We start from the raw sequence: 15286 nt of genomic DNA, 5'->3' as shown, positions 1-15286 counted from the left end.
TAAATTTTGTAAAATTGACCGTGTGGTGCTAGGTACTTTATAAATTGATTTAATTTATTTAATTTTTAAAGGGTAAATTTATTTATTAAATTGACGAGCTAAAGACAATTTATTATGCTACTAAAACTCAATTTATGAAAGGGAAAAAAAAAGAATATGCAAAAGAAGCAATTTAATCTTTGATATGATGATAATAATTTTACACAAAAAATTAAATAAATAAATTTGCCCTTTAAAAATTAAATAAATTAAATCAATTTATGAATTACCTAACACCACACGGTCAATTTTACAAAATTCATAAAGGGTAATTTTTGTCATTTAAGAAGGAAGAACAATAAATGATGATTTAATTACAAAATTCATAAAAGATTAATTACATGGTCTTTTATGCTTCAGGGGTAAAATTGACTTTTTAAAAAATTCCTGTTACATATTAACTGAGTTTTAACGGAATGATGGGAAAATACTAACAATTTAAATGTTTGGTGTTAAATTGATAGTTTTACCAAACCATGGTACTGACATGATGTGTCAGAATACCTTTGGTGGGAAAATGAAAATATCCCAAAAGAAAAAGAAAAAAAAGGAGCAAAGAACCTTCCATTATTCGCACGCTTGATTGACTATCACACGAGTGGTCTTTACCAACAAAGAGGGTTGTTAGTTTGTCACGTGGTCTTCCTAACTTGCTGCTGGTGCTGGGCTATGGCCCGAACGCGTATAAGATTCCTTGCAATATATCTTGAGGCTTCTATTGGCATCCCTCGAAATATCTTTTGCATATTTACCCCATTAAAATATATAAATTTTCTATGACGCCTCCAGTAATTATAAAAATTAGCTTAATTAAAAACTATTAATCATAGGTATCCCACTCTTTTAATTTTCTTAATATTGTTCAAACCCCATACCAACAGTTCTTTTTTTTAACTTAATGATTTAATTAACTTAATTTCAACTAGTTAAACCGTTAAGTCTATTTATTTTTTTAACTTAATAAAAATTTTCAATCATTAAGTTATTAAGCCAATTTTTTTAGCTTTTTACTTAATATAAAAGTCATCATTGCAATATATTCTCCAAAACATCCCTATTCAAATTAATTTATTTTCATCTTTACCCAAACTAAACTTAATAATTACCATTATCATTCATCTCTATAGCTTGTAATAGTAAAGAAGAATATTTTTATTTTTGATCCTTTTATTTTTTTCCAAATTAACATCATTTAGCTTTATAATTTTTTTATGAATATTTTTCATATAAAACATTATAAACTACAATAAAATTGATCAACATTTTCTAGTTTAGGATATTAAAGAGTTGTATTCATTTGAACATAATGTATGAAATAATAAAATGCTATATTATTTATGTTCTTTAAGTTTTTTCTATTATTTGTTTAACATTAAAATTATGTAAAGGTGCAAATGTAAAATTTCTTGATCTAAGATTTTTTTAATTTTTTTTTAAAATGAATTAGTACCTATTTTCGGAGATTCAAACAAAAAAAAAACTATTATTCAGATTTAGATGGCATTTGTTTTTATCCAAAATCTAAATAGAGCTGAATTGGTATAAAATTTGAAGAGAACTGTCTGATATGTTTGCTTTTTTTTTTCCCCGAATCTCTGAAAACAAGTATTAAGTTATTTGTTTTTTCAACTTTAAGAACTAAAAATATATACTTTTATATTTGTATCCTTATTAAATTTGAATGTCAAATATAAATGCCATAATATTTTATCATATATAAGTAAAACCACGTTCAAGTGAATACATAATGATTTTGGAATTATAATATATATATATATATATATATATATATATATATATATATATATATTTATAAAAACAAATTATATAATTACATAAAAAAGTTTCAAAATAAAACTTTTGATTACCAATAATGGAAGATTCAAGAATTTGATAGAAGAAACAAACCGAGGAAGGATAGACATGAAAAATAAACAATTAATTAGGGATATTTTTGACATTAGAAATTAGTGATTGATTCATATTTCTTTATTCAATAAAAAGCCAAAAAAATTGGTTATCTTATTAAGTCAAAATTATTTGAAAAGTCCTATTATAAAAATAAGCACTTCTAATTAACTTAATTAATTAAATTAAATCACTTTAAGTCATTAAGTTAAAAAACAAACACCCTTAAATATTCAAGTTTTTTAAAAATTCAAATTAATTTAGATTTATTTATACTTTAGATTTAAAAAAAAAACACTACTATAGTTATACTAAATATATTCTTCTTACTAGTTTACTTTTTTGTAAAAACAATTTTTTTCTTATTAGTTATTGTCCCCTCAATTAAGTCTATTTATAAACAACTGTAGATGCTTTCAACCTCTTGGAGATCTGAAACTTTTGTTATGGCTTTATTATAAACACAAAAGAAATTCAATCTAGTATTGGGTTCTTCACCATGCTGTCATTGGCGAATGCACATGCACTCTAAGCGGAATGAAAACAGTTTCAGTTTTTTATTTAAATAAACTAATTTAATTAATATTTAGAAAAGAAAAATGTGTATAATGGCAAGGGGCGTTCAAAATGAAGTAAAGAATACCGGGTAGTAAAACTTATCAGGTTGTACAAAGAATTAATTTTTAGCAAAAGAAAAATTACCAGTATTATATATGTGGGTTTAATTAGATATGTTTGTGTCTCTTAATGTAATTATATCGAAGGCTACAATTAAAAATGCATAGTGGGGGTTTAAGAGGATTTTGGAGGGGTGCCAATAATCCAACTCTTTGAAGCTGGTGTTGCGAGTAAAAGTGCTTCTACAGTCGAAGATGGGCTTTCACCATCAACTTTCGGCAGAATTTCTCAATTTTAGAGCTCGCCCTCGCCGCGAATAAAAGCGCTTATAATTCGCCCGGCATGCTTACAAATTAAAATTTCAGTTAAGAGAAAACATTCTCCTTACGTTTTCATGGACCTGAACACTGAGTTTGGTCTTAAAAGTGAATAGAAAGAGGGATACTTGGATTAGCGTTTCTACTTTCTAGGGGAAACAGGAAAAATGAAGAATAAACACCAAACAGAAGCCAACGCGCAGCTTTTCTCTGATTCAAAGTTCATGCTCCTCCGATGCACGGGATGACGGGAAAGTTGTGTTTCAAAATACTTTCTAATTCCGGGCCAGACGACACGTAGGGTATGTTTGACAACTATTGTCCATGGGCTTTGACGGTGGACGTACAAACAGACAGATAACCAAAATGCTTTGACTTGTATAATCCAGATTTAAAAGGGAGTAAAATTGTGTACAATCCTAAACGTTACTATGAAATCTGAAAGTCAGAGACACCAAAATTCTAATTTTATCATATACCAACCATGCTGTGTCTCAAAACATGAATCAGAAAAGTGGATTGTCCACACCATGATTACTCGATAATGGGGTAAATAACATTCACACAAGAAAAGCCAAATCAAGAACGAAACTAAAATTTACAGCAGGAGTCTGAGCCTCGGCCTTTCCCTTGTGCCAATGGTCTTATTCAGAACGGGCCAGACACAAACAGAGTCCAACAAGCTAAAACTGTGTCTTCTATGATCATAGATGCCCGTCAAGGGAAACCCGCATTTTGCAACACGATTCAGTTGGTGCTTGGGTTTTGCAAAAGCAAACATTTACAATGGCAAAAGCAAGACAGGGCATGGAATGAACTCAGCAAGAAGGTTTGCATCTACATGCTTCGAATGGATGGCTTCCATGCTTATGATTACTAAATCTAAATTCAATTCATCAGCAACATCACCAATGATAGCTGTGGGCTTGGAGCTTCCTTCCCCAAGTCTCTCTAACAATCTGAATTCCTGGAATCCACCTATAAACATATATTGTTATTGTTATTTTTGTATCAATACAGTTATGCAACTCAGTAGTTGGGTCATAAAGAAACATATTTCCACATGATAAAGACAAATACTCTGGCATGTTTACGAAAGCACAAAGTTTCGTACATACCTTCAGAGAGGTGCCAGCGGATGCTAGACAACCGGTTTTCATGCTCTGGCAGCGATTCTTTCTGCCTTTCATCTATAACTGCAAAGAACATAAAGTTCCATTTCCCTTGAATCATTTACTAAACTGGGCTGTTAGAGTAGACTTGTCTCTACTGCTTAGTTGCACTCATTAGCATATATCAAAATGGTATCAACAGAGGCCAGCTTACATACCCACAACAGTGATGTCGGCTCCATACTTCTTTGCTAAAGCAGCAGTAGTTGCAGCTGCCTTTTAGAAACAATTAAACCAATGTGTGAGATGGTTGCAACATGCAAACAATACAAAATTAGATTCGACATTGACTTGACAAAGCTAGAGGTCGGCGATCCTCCCATTTTGTCATGAAAGACTTTGCTCTGTCATCAGCATTATGAAAGACTCTACTCTACGGTTTCAAATTACAGGAGAACCAATATCTCAAATCCCATTACAACCAGAAACTCACATATATACCATCAGAATCTTAAAACAAAATCGCACCACATTCATACTCCTAACAACTGACATGAATACTTGCAATAGGAAAGGTACCAAGCGTCTAAATTCCAACAAATATTTAACATGAACATAAGAAAAAATATCTCCAAAGATCACATGAGATTGAAGTAATTTTTCTAAAGAAAATAAGTTTAACATAAGAGTGTCTATAAAGAAAAGTCACCTGTCTTGTTCCTTCAGAGAGATATGGATTCTGGTCTGTGATCGGCAGGAGAAGATGCTTGAAATTAGTAAATGCTTCTGCAACTGAGTTGATTTCAGATTCTGGAGACTTAACCTTGGCTGATGGAAATCAGATTTTAAAAAACAGTGTCATTAGAGAAAAATAAAGGGCATACATTCTCTAACTTTCAAAATTACTTGCAATGAGATAAGAAGAAAACATTGCAGCTAGAAAATCACCAAGTATGGATAAATATCATCAGCAGGCAACAGGAAAATCAGAGCATCTTAAACAAAACAAAGCAATTCAAATGACTACTTAATGAAAAAGAAACTTCACAGCAATATCTTCCTTTCTGCTTTTATTTTCTTCTAAAGTATCATATAAAGTCGCCTTGCCGCAATTACTTCTTGTGCTATCATTTTGATGCAGTATGCACAATATATGTAGCAAGTAAATTGAGGTAAAATATGGGCCTGTTTGCAACTGAGTGCTGTGGCTTTAATCCCCAGCTGCCATGAATCACTAGCCCTAAAAGAAAGAATACAAATCCCGAGACACTACAAGACTGAAAATCTTTAAGCACCGTATTTACCACACAATATAGCTGGGGTGGTTTCAAAACTAAGCTGAAGCGTGGCAGTTAGAAACCAGACCTAAGTCGATCTGCTACAGCAAATTTTATTCCTGCCCTAGAGATGTTACTTTCCATTCATTTATTAATTGAAGTGCTAAGTGAGCTTCTTTATTGCAGAAGTAGTAAATTACCTTCATAAAATGAACTGCACAGACATATTTCAAGTTAAGAAATTACAATTCTACATGTGGAGGGGTGGCCATGATCAGTGCCCTCCTCAGCAATAAATAAATAATCCAAATAGGATTTTAAAGTCCATGACTTCACTTCCCATCAGAATTCGTCAAAATTGACAAAACATTATCGTCAAACTGTGACTTAAAACTTATTCTCAGGAGTAGTACTTTTAGACCCAGCAACATTCTCAATATCTATCTATAAATCCTCGACAAACTAACTATAAACATTAATAAAATAATCAAACTTTTATAAGCTGATGCAATTACCTTTATGTCCGATTCTGCGGAATCTAGGAAAGAGAGAGAGCTTTCGAGCCTTTGAAAACAAAGACTGAGTGCTAACTGAAGAAGACGAAGAAGAAGAAGAAGTGAACAACGGCAATATTGAAATTTTAGTCTGTTCTGAGGTGACAACGGGAACAGGGCGAACAGCAGTCAAGTAGTGAGCGAAAGCCATTGGAGTAGAGCGAGTGCTTGCACTGAGGGCTTTACTTTTGGTTTGCTTAAGTGAAGGAGAAGATTGGGGCTGGTTCTCGATCGAAAGGGAGGGTGCAAAGTTAAATCAGTGAATTGACAGGTGGACAGTGATTGCATGGGAGCGACGTGCGTAGGAAATCGGTGTGTTTGCTTTAGGCGTGGGCCATTGTCCATTTTGGCGCGTTGATTCTGCCTCATTAGATGGGGCCTTGGTCTTGACCGTTGATTTTCGATCGATGCAACAAAAGTTTTGTATGTCTGCTGCGTACTGAACTCTAGGCTTTTGATAATTCTCTGGGCCGAAAATACTTATCGGATAAGAGACATAAGAAGGATAATGATGGATGACAATAATTCAATTTAAAACTGAGATTTACTAATCGGCTCAATTTCAGTTTTTTTTTTTTTTTAAAAAAAACATAAATGAATTATTTAGAAAAGGGGTTATGAAAAATTAGTTAAAAGTTGACATAAGTTATACGTAAATATGTATGTATACGTATAATTTGATCAAGAAATAATTTTTTTATAAAAAAAAATATTTTAATTGATAGATCAGAGAAAGCATAGCACCTCAGTTGGCGCCTAGGTTAAGCGCCACCGGATGAGGGACGTTGGTTCTGAAAAGGACGAGGATGAAATGACCGATAAGCACATGACCACGGTATCTCAGCATTATTTCGTCGATGAATCGGATAAATCCTCCTTCTCTATCGCTATCATTGAGGTACTTCTCTTTTGAGAAAATTATCAAAGACCAAAAATGTTCGATCACTGTTTCTCTTATATTTTATTTATTGGTTTGTTTGTTTGTTGTTCGCTATCGCTGATCAGAATATGAAAGAAGAATACGGGCTGTTCGTATGGCCCTGTAGTGTTATCCTGGCGGAGTATGTTTGGCAACAGAGATATCGCTTTTCCGGGGCGAACGTAGTTGAGGCATATGCAATTCCGATCCTCATTCAGCTTATCATTAATCAATAATCGTGTTGATAAATGTTGTTTACATGATTGCTAGTTTTGCAGCTCGGTGCAGGAACTTCATTGCCTGGATTGGTAGCAGCAAAAGTGGGATCGAATGTCACTCTTACTGATGATTCCAATCGGATAGAGGTATCTATATCCTTTAAATTTCATTTTTTTTTTCTCCTTTATTGGGGACCTGTTTCATTAAAATTTAAATGTTTAAGTTTTTTCATTGTATTTATTTGTGTTTTTTTTTTAATAAAGTAAAAGCACCTAAAAGCAGTTATCTTAAAAAAAAAGTAGATATTAATTAAAGTGCTTTTACCATTTTGAAAGCGCAAGTTATAATTGCTTTCAGCTCGTTGGTGAATTCTGTTGAAGAAGCAGATTATGAATGTAAATACATAACTTGGTACTTTAATTAATTTGTCAAGAATGTAGTTACTTCTTGCCTTGATTTAATTTAATTTACTTTAATTTTTCTTGTACTTTTCCATTGCAGGTGCTGAAGAACATGAGAAGAGTCTGCGAAATGAATAAATTGAACTGTAGAGTAAATTATCGCAATTTTTAACTGTTTCACATATTTACCCTGCCAGTTTACTGCTTGTCTTCGCATTGAAAGATGAAAAAAAAAATGTTGCCTTTTGAGTTGTTTTTCAGTAGACATGTTATATTCTGTAGGTAATGGGACTGACATGGGGATTTTTGGATGCATCTATATTCGATTTAAATCCCAATATTATTCTGGGGGCTGATGTATTTTATGATGCAAGTGGTAAAATTTGTGCTTTTGAAATCTTGATCTGTTCTCTTCTTACCATTTGATTTGTTGGCTCAAGCTGAAATGTTGTTTCTGGTTTTGCTGGTAAGCCTTTGATGACCTCTTTGCCACCATCACATATCTGCTCCAGAGTTCTCCAGGATCAGTCTTCATTACGACTTATCATAATCGAAGGTATTCTTATTTCTTCTGTCTGCACAGATTGTGGTTTGCACAATCTACTGGTAATGATGTTTTTTTTTTCCCCTCATCCAATCTTTACTTATTCTTTCTGTTTCTGGCACACTGCAGTGGGCATCATCTTATTGAGTTCTTGATGGTGAAATGGGGATTGAAGTGTGTGAAGCTTGTTGATGGCTTTTCATTCTTGCCACATTATAAAGCTCGTGAGCTAAATGGCAACATTCAATTGGCAGAGATTGTGTTGAATCATGAATCACCTGAGGTAACCAAATACTAATTGCATGGATGAGCACCTGTGAGTTTACTGCAACTCTTATTTACATTCTTGCATATTACGGCACAGGAAACTTCGACTTCCACTGTGAGATGACTGATGTTTTAGGACGACTTCTGCATGTCATGGACTGTAAGATATGTTATCTTTGAATGCATGAGAGTATCTGAGGAGATAAGATGTTGAATTCAAGTTTTTATTTGTTCAGAATTCAACTTCCTAACTGGACTACAGTGTGAGCCATACGCTTGTGTTTGCAACTTTTAAGCGTATTCTGTTGAATTTTGATAAATGTTTATTTATGCTATCAAGTTGCAACATAATCTAGTTTAGATCCAACTCTTATATATTATGCTTAAAATTATTACTACAATATTATGGTTGTCATTCAACCATATCAATGCAAGTTGGACAGGCATCTACTTGTGCAGTACATCAAGTACCAGTAGATCAAAACAAAGCCAGCCTGTTTATGGATTTTCCTGCTTTCTTACTGTGAGATTGACTGGAGCTATCTGTAAGCTAAGATACTGATCCTTAGTTTACCACCCTACAATCTTTCCGGACCTCCTGTCCTCCATTGATGCTACTCATTTTGATCATAGACTTCACAAAAGCTTCATTGAAAGATTGGTGCGAGCTGGCAAATTTAGAAACTAAATTTTTGGTCTCTGGGTGACTGAGCAGAGCTTGGTCTGAAGCAAACAAGCTCTTTCCCTGCAGGATAAGCTTGTAGTATGTATTATCAAAAGTTGCTGAAGAAGCATCCATGTTAGCACCAGCATTCTTTGCCTGGTTGTGGATTGGACAAATATTCCTCAAGCTCTCTGCAAATGAAGGATTTATTGTAGGGTCGGCATTGTTCATGTTTATTCTGCTTTGGAAGGAGGAACAGTGAGCAAATCCTAGAGTATGCCCTCCTACAAAAGAGTCATAACCAAAACATTGTCATTGTCTGCTCATAAATGCAATTTGCTATATGGATGACCGTGGCAGGTGGGGCATGTTTACCTGAAAGAGCTGCTAGGTCCTCCATTGATAGACCTCGCTGGGAGAAACTCTGCTGTAATTGAGAAATGTTGAAGGTCGGAGCGGGCAATTGTACTGTTTCACTAGCCTTGGATGTTCTTCCATCTTTTCTTCCTTTAGGCACGTCCCAAGTTGGACCTCCAGACTGTGAGATTAAATCAAATAAGCAATCCAAAGATGATCAATTTAAGGGGAAAAAATTGATTGGTTAATAGAAAGTATATTAGTTTGCAGTATCTTACAAGGACAACAGCATCTCTGGCGGCCAAAGCCAAAATATCAGCACATGAGACAACACCGGGGCACAATGTTTCTACTTGTTTCTTTGCGTTATCAATGACATAGAATGCATGCAAAGAAACATTAGGAGGTCCATCCTTTTCTGCCTTGTTGCTCCCCTTTGAATTTAACAGGACTGATGCATCACATCCCTTAACAGAAAAGAAATGCAGGCGATTTAGACCAAAATGAACTTTGAATCGTCAAAAAAAAAAAAAAAAAAAATGTTAACGAGTGAGATCAATAGGAAACTTAATACTCTAATAAAACAGTCGTGAAAATGCATCCGAAGTAATGCTGCAGGGACAGTTTTATCTTTTGCAGCTGCAGCCTTGACAGCAGCCGCAATGATCCACTCAGCATCAGGGCATGTTTTCTCATAGTAATTCAAACTCAGTGCATTTCCTGATGAAGACATTGAAAGTATGAGGAGTGAGGTCAAGAATGCAACTCGAAATGCCATGATAATTAAACCTCTTTTTTGCTCTTAACTTGGGCTTTTTTGTGGAGATAATGAAGCTTAACAATGGTATTTATAGTGGCAGAGATTTTCTCTAGACAGGATGAGAATGTGGCCCTAATAAACGAATTTGTTAACCAAAGTGGTAATTATGAAGTCTTAAATTCTAAGCATTCTAGCATTGCTACGAGACAAATCTTTGTCACATCCATCTTTGGCCTTGAAATTCATTAATTAATTATCCGCTGAGAGCTCGTGAGGAAAAAATACTAATAATAAAAATCAAGAAGCATTTGTTTGCATTATAGCAAAGTGGCCCTACAATTTTGTAAAAGAATGAAGATTGAGGCGGTTAGGATTCAGCCATCAGAGTCGTTATTTCTGTAATCAAAGATTGGTTTTTAAGCTTCCTATTAGTTATAGTGGTCGGTTTCTTAACAAACGATATGATGGGGATTTTGATAATGCTCTATAACAAAGCGCTTAGACATATAAAAGGATTTTTCATGAAGTTATCTCATTTTCGTGAACTTATTTCATGTAATATATTCTTTTTTCCCCTAAAAATATGCCTATTTTTTTTTAAGATTCGACTCTAGTAATCAGCTAAATTAAACTATATGTTATTATAACTTAAATAATTACTTATTTAACCATGATAATATATGGCATCAGTTGACATGAAATCTCTAAAAGATTAATTATGGTCTAGACTCTAGCATTACTCTTCACTACAGGAATGAAACGTATTGAACTTCAAAAATTCTTTATGTTTGTTAAAAGAAAATTTTCTTCAGGCTGGCCTAAAATGCAGCAGGCCCAGAACGCCAATTGGGCTCAGCCCATGTTTCTGCGGCGGTTGGTCGCATTAGTTCCCGCGGCCAAGCAGCAATTATCATCAAGGCATCTCATTTCCTTAAACCCTAACGGCAAAATTCCATCGAAATTTCTTACACTCAAACTCAGGAATCCCGTGATCGAAGTCTAGCAAACGACGACATCGATGCTTCCATTGGATATAATGGTCGACATACTAAACCTATTACTATTTGCCCCAGTTTCATTTTGACAAATTTTTTTTTTTTTTTGCATATATAACGTCACTTTGTTTAATGTTTTGAGTGAAATATTGCATGTTATGTTGTTTTATATTAGTTATCAATTTGTTGCATATTGTGATACATCCTGGCCCATTAAAGTAAGGGAGTTGGAAGATGGCCCTGTAGTTGAAATGCAGGAAGTGGAGCAAACATTGCAACGGCCAGCTCGTGCTCGCAAAACTCCAGAATATCTCAAGGACTATGTCACCTAGGGGAATATTCAGGAGAATTATTCCACGAGGACAACTGTGATTTTTATTATCTTTGTTTTATTATTGCAATTGGTTAGTTATACAAAAAGTGGTAGAATGAAAAAGATATATGTAAAGTGGAAAGGCGTGAGCAAAACAAGAATATAATACACAAAAGTTTCTTTCTTTCTTATCTCTATTATTTTCTCTCTGTTCTTGTGGAGCTCACACCTGCTCGAAAGGTGGAAACCTCGTGATACTGACAAATATTCATTGGAGGTCGTATCAACTGGTGCTTTCATTGCCTTTTTTTTGCTCCTTGTCATTCTCTGTCATCTACTCCCTATTTCTCTGCAAAAATGACCAACCAAGAGGCCACAACGGATCCTGAGATTATTTCTAAGATGCAAACACTTCTTGAAAGCCACACACTGGCTGTTCATCAAAACCTCCAAAAATATATGTCCACGGTTGATTCTCGTTTTGAGGAGTTACGATCTCATATCAGTAGTTCTATCGGAGTTTCAGCAGATTTATCCCGTCCTCCGGCGTCAACACCGTCATCTTCGACTACGGTTCCGACATCGTCGACGGCTTTCCCAACACAGTCCACTACTCTTGTTAGTAGTACGGATAATTCACCTCTGTTACGCTCCATGAAAATGGAGGTTCCAAAGTTTGATGGTACTGATCCAAATGGATGGGATTTTCGAATCAATGAATTTTTTGATTTTCATGGCACTCCGGATCATCTACAGTTACGTATTGTTTCTTTTCACATGGAAGGAAAAGCTGCTGCATGGTTTCAGTGGATGAAAGCCAACAATCTATTGAGCACTTGGCAAAGTTTTTTAATCAATCTCAAACAACGTTTTGGTGCTTCTATGTATGAAGATCATCAGGGCAATTTGTCCAAGCTCACACAAACATCTACAGTCGCAGAGTTTCAATCTGCCTTCGAAGAGTTGATGAATAAAGTCACAGGCATTTCCGAGCCGTTACTAATTAGTTTCTTTATCACTGGCTTAAAACCTGACATTCGGCGAGAGTTGTTGTTTGGCAGACCCACGTCCCTCATGGAAGCCTTTACTCTAGCATGAGCATATGAAGCTAAATCTGAGGAATAAAAAATTTCAGGCCGTTCTTGGACAAAATGGAACACTGTTACTCCTCAACCACAACAAACCACCCCTGCTCTCACTCACCATGTCCACAACAAATTTCCTTCCACTTATCCACATGCCAGTTTTGCTACTCAAAAACCATCATCCCAACCGCCACTTTTACTTACCCCAAAACCAATACCATCATCGCCACTTTTACCCACTCCAGCCCTTCCCATCTGTCGTCTCTCCCCAGTGGAATTGAAAGAAAAAAGAGACAAGGGGTTGTGTTACAATTGCGACCAGAAATATAGTGCAAACCATCATTGCCGTAGTAAATTTCTCTTGTTGTTAGGCACAAATGATGATGAAAGTGAACCATCGGAGGGGTCTCCCTTGCTTGAACAAACAGAGGAAGTTGTGACAGCTGATATATCCAGCTTAAATGCACTAGCTAGGCAATCTAACCCACGTTCTTTGAGGGTACTAGGCGAAATTGGCCGCCAACACTTACATGTTTTAATAGATAGTGGCAGTACACACAACTTCATCAAACCACAATGGGCAGAACGACTTGGCCTGCAAATTCAATCCATCCCTACTTTTCGGGTTTATATTGGTAATGGCGACTTCTTAATTTGCCGTTTTCAATGTCTTCAAGTGCTACTAGTGATACAGAGTCACACTTTCAAGTTGGATTTCTATATATTGCCAATTGAAGGTCCCGATGCTGTCCTAGGAATCCAGTGGCTTCAACATCTTGGTAAAATATCTATAGATTACCGTGCAATGACTATGGAATTTTGTTGGGAGGGCAATCCAATCATTTTACGAGGTGACCCCATCCAAACCTCTCATATGATTTCCTTCCATCAATTTCATGCCTTGTTATCTACAGATGCCGTGCATTCATTATTTGAGCTGCATCCCATTATTAATGACACACTTGCTTCCGACACAAATTTCTCACTCTTGGAACCTCACTTTCCCACCCAATTACCCGAACAAATCATCATTCTCCTTCAACAATATAAAACCTTATTTTCCCCACCTATGAGTCTGCCTCCTCATAGACTCATTGACCATAAAATTCACCTCCTGCCTACTTCAAAGCCAGTGAATGTGAGGCCCTATAGATATCCTCATTTTTAAAAAACAGAAATGGAAAAACTAGTCAAGGAAATGTTAGAACAGTGGATAATAAAGCCAAGCCACAACCCTTTCTCCTCTCCCGTTTTGTTGGTCAAGAAAAAGGATGGCACATACAGGTTTTGTGTTGATTACCGAGCCTTGAATGCAGTCACAGTGCCGGATAAATTTCTTATTCCCACAATTGATGAATTATTTGATGAGCTGGGAGGAGCACGGATTTTCAGCAAGCTGGATTTGAGAGCTAGTTATCACCAAATACGAGTTCATAAGCGAGATACTTATAAAACAACATTTCGTACTCATTAGGGGCATTACAAATTTTTGGTTATGCCATTCGGTTTAACTAATACCCCCTTGACATTTCAAGCAACTATGAATCAACTATTTGCATCTTACTTACGCAAATTTGTTATTGTTTTTTTCGATGACATTTTGGTTTATAGTTCTTCATTGACTGGTCATGTCAATCACTTGGAACATGTTTTGTTTCGTTTGCAAGAACATCAGTTTTATGTCAAGTTGTCGAAGTGTCTATTTTGCCAAGAAGCTATTTATTTGGGCCACATAGTGACTGCTGGAGGAGTGCAGGCAGACTCTAAAAAAATTACAACCATGGTAGAATGGCCATTGCTGCAGACTGTTAAGCAACTACGAGGCTTTCTCGGGCTCACAGGCTATTATCGCCGATTTATCCGAGGTTATGCTTCAATTGCGGCTCCATTGACAGATTTGTTGTGTAAAGAGGCATTCCATTGGTCTCCAGCAGCTTCGGATGCCTTTATGACTTTAAAAAATGCAATGGTGGCTGCCCCGGTATTGCATTTACCCGATTTTGAGCTTGAATTTGTTATAGAGATGGATGCTTCTAATATTGGAATTGGAGCAGTATTGATGCAACAGGGTCATCCCATTTCTTATTTTAGTCAAAAGTTGGGTCCTCGATTGCGGGTTACCTCGACTTATATCAAAGAACTGCACGCGATTGTTGTTGCTGTACAAAAATGGCGCCAATACTTACTCGATCGCTTTTTCATCATTCGAACTGATCATAAAAGCATTAAAGAGTTGTTTCACCAGGTAATTTAAACTCCTGAACAACAAGCTTACGTCAGGAAATTGTTGGGTTTTCATTTTCGAATTGAGTATAAGCCGAGAAGTTCCAATAAAGTTGTTGATGCCTTATCTCGAGTACATGTGGATCAATTTTCCGACTCCATAAATGCTCAAGCTGAGTTGTTCTCTATAATCTCGAAGCCAACCGTGGATATCCTAACCACTTTGCATGATGACAATTCGTCCTTGCCTGATCTGTTGTTACTTCATAACAAGTTTGCCACGGGAGAACTTTCTTCAGCCTTCTCGGTTCGTGAGGGACTATTACTTTACAACCATCGATACTACGTCAGTCCTCACTCCAAATTAAAGAGCATGCTTCTTAAGGAATTCTATGACTCCCCCATGGCAGGGCATGCAAGCGTGAAACGCACCCTAGTTCGGCTTTCTTCTACTTTTTTTTTGCCGAAAATGCGCTTTGATGTTGAGAACTACATTGCTGCCCGTCTTACATGTCAGCAAATTAAAAATTCTACTCAAGCACCTGCTGGATTACTTCAACCTTTACCCGTTCCTTCACTTGTTTGGGATGCTTTGACTATGGATTTTATTACAGGCTTGCCAACTTCTAAAGGCTTCGAGGTAATCTTGGTGGTAGTGGATCGCTTAACGAAATCAGCCCACTTTGGTGCACTGCCATCTCAGTTCACAACCAG

General features: G+C 35.8%; 3 protein-coding genes across 4 annotated transcripts; 1 reads left to right on the top strand and 2 right to left on the bottom strand.

The window, feature by feature from the left end:
• Positions 1–3335: 3335 nt before the first annotated feature.
• On the bottom strand, positions 3336–6065 carry LOC102610823 (uncharacterized). The gene is made up of 5 exons (XM_006466941.4): positions 5787–6065; positions 4704–4822; positions 4213–4270; positions 4001–4078; positions 3336–3860 (listed from the first exon to the last, which is right to left on the bottom strand). Exons 1-5 carry the CDS (start codon positions 5974–5976, stop codon positions 3664–3666), a joined length of 642 nt encoding a protein of 213 aa, XP_006467004.1. The 5' UTR covers positions 5977–6065; the 3' UTR covers positions 3336–3663.
• A 316-nt stretch (positions 6066–6381) lies between these two features.
• Positions 6382–8535, top strand: LOC102611418 (uncharacterized). Of its 2 annotated transcripts, XM_006466943.4 has the most exons (8): positions 6382–6723; positions 6831–6935; positions 7023–7109; positions 7465–7515; positions 7647–7740; positions 7836–7920; positions 8038–8191; positions 8273–8535. In XM_006466943.4, exons 1-8 carry the CDS (start codon positions 6601–6603, stop codon positions 8297–8299), a joined length of 726 nt encoding a protein of 241 aa, XP_006467006.1. In that variant the 5' UTR covers positions 6382–6600; the 3' UTR covers positions 8300–8535. The 2 variants fall into 2 exon arrangements, with proteins under 2 accessions (XP_006467006.1, XP_006467007.1); XM_006466944.4 differs by lacking the exon at positions 7647–7740 and having other exon boundaries at positions 7465–7510.
• On the bottom strand, positions 8525–10124 carry LOC102611127 (peroxidase 64-like). The gene is made up of 4 exons (XM_006466942.4): positions 9771–10124; positions 9475–9663; positions 9215–9377; positions 8525–9123 (listed from the first exon to the last, which is right to left on the bottom strand). Exons 1-4 carry the CDS (start codon positions 9972–9974, stop codon positions 8741–8743), a joined length of 939 nt encoding a protein of 312 aa, XP_006467005.1. The 5' UTR covers positions 9975–10124; the 3' UTR covers positions 8525–8740.
• Positions 10125–15286: the final 5162 nt, after the last annotated feature.

This window comes from Citrus sinensis, chromosome 7 (genome assembly GCF_022201045.2).
Source record: "Citrus sinensis cultivar Valencia sweet orange chromosome 7, DVS_A1.0, whole genome shotgun sequence".
In the NCBI taxonomy this organism is placed as follows: domain Eukaryota; kingdom Viridiplantae; phylum Streptophyta; class Magnoliopsida; order Sapindales; family Rutaceae; genus Citrus; species Citrus sinensis.
This window is presented reverse-complemented; position numbering and strand designations above follow the sequence as displayed.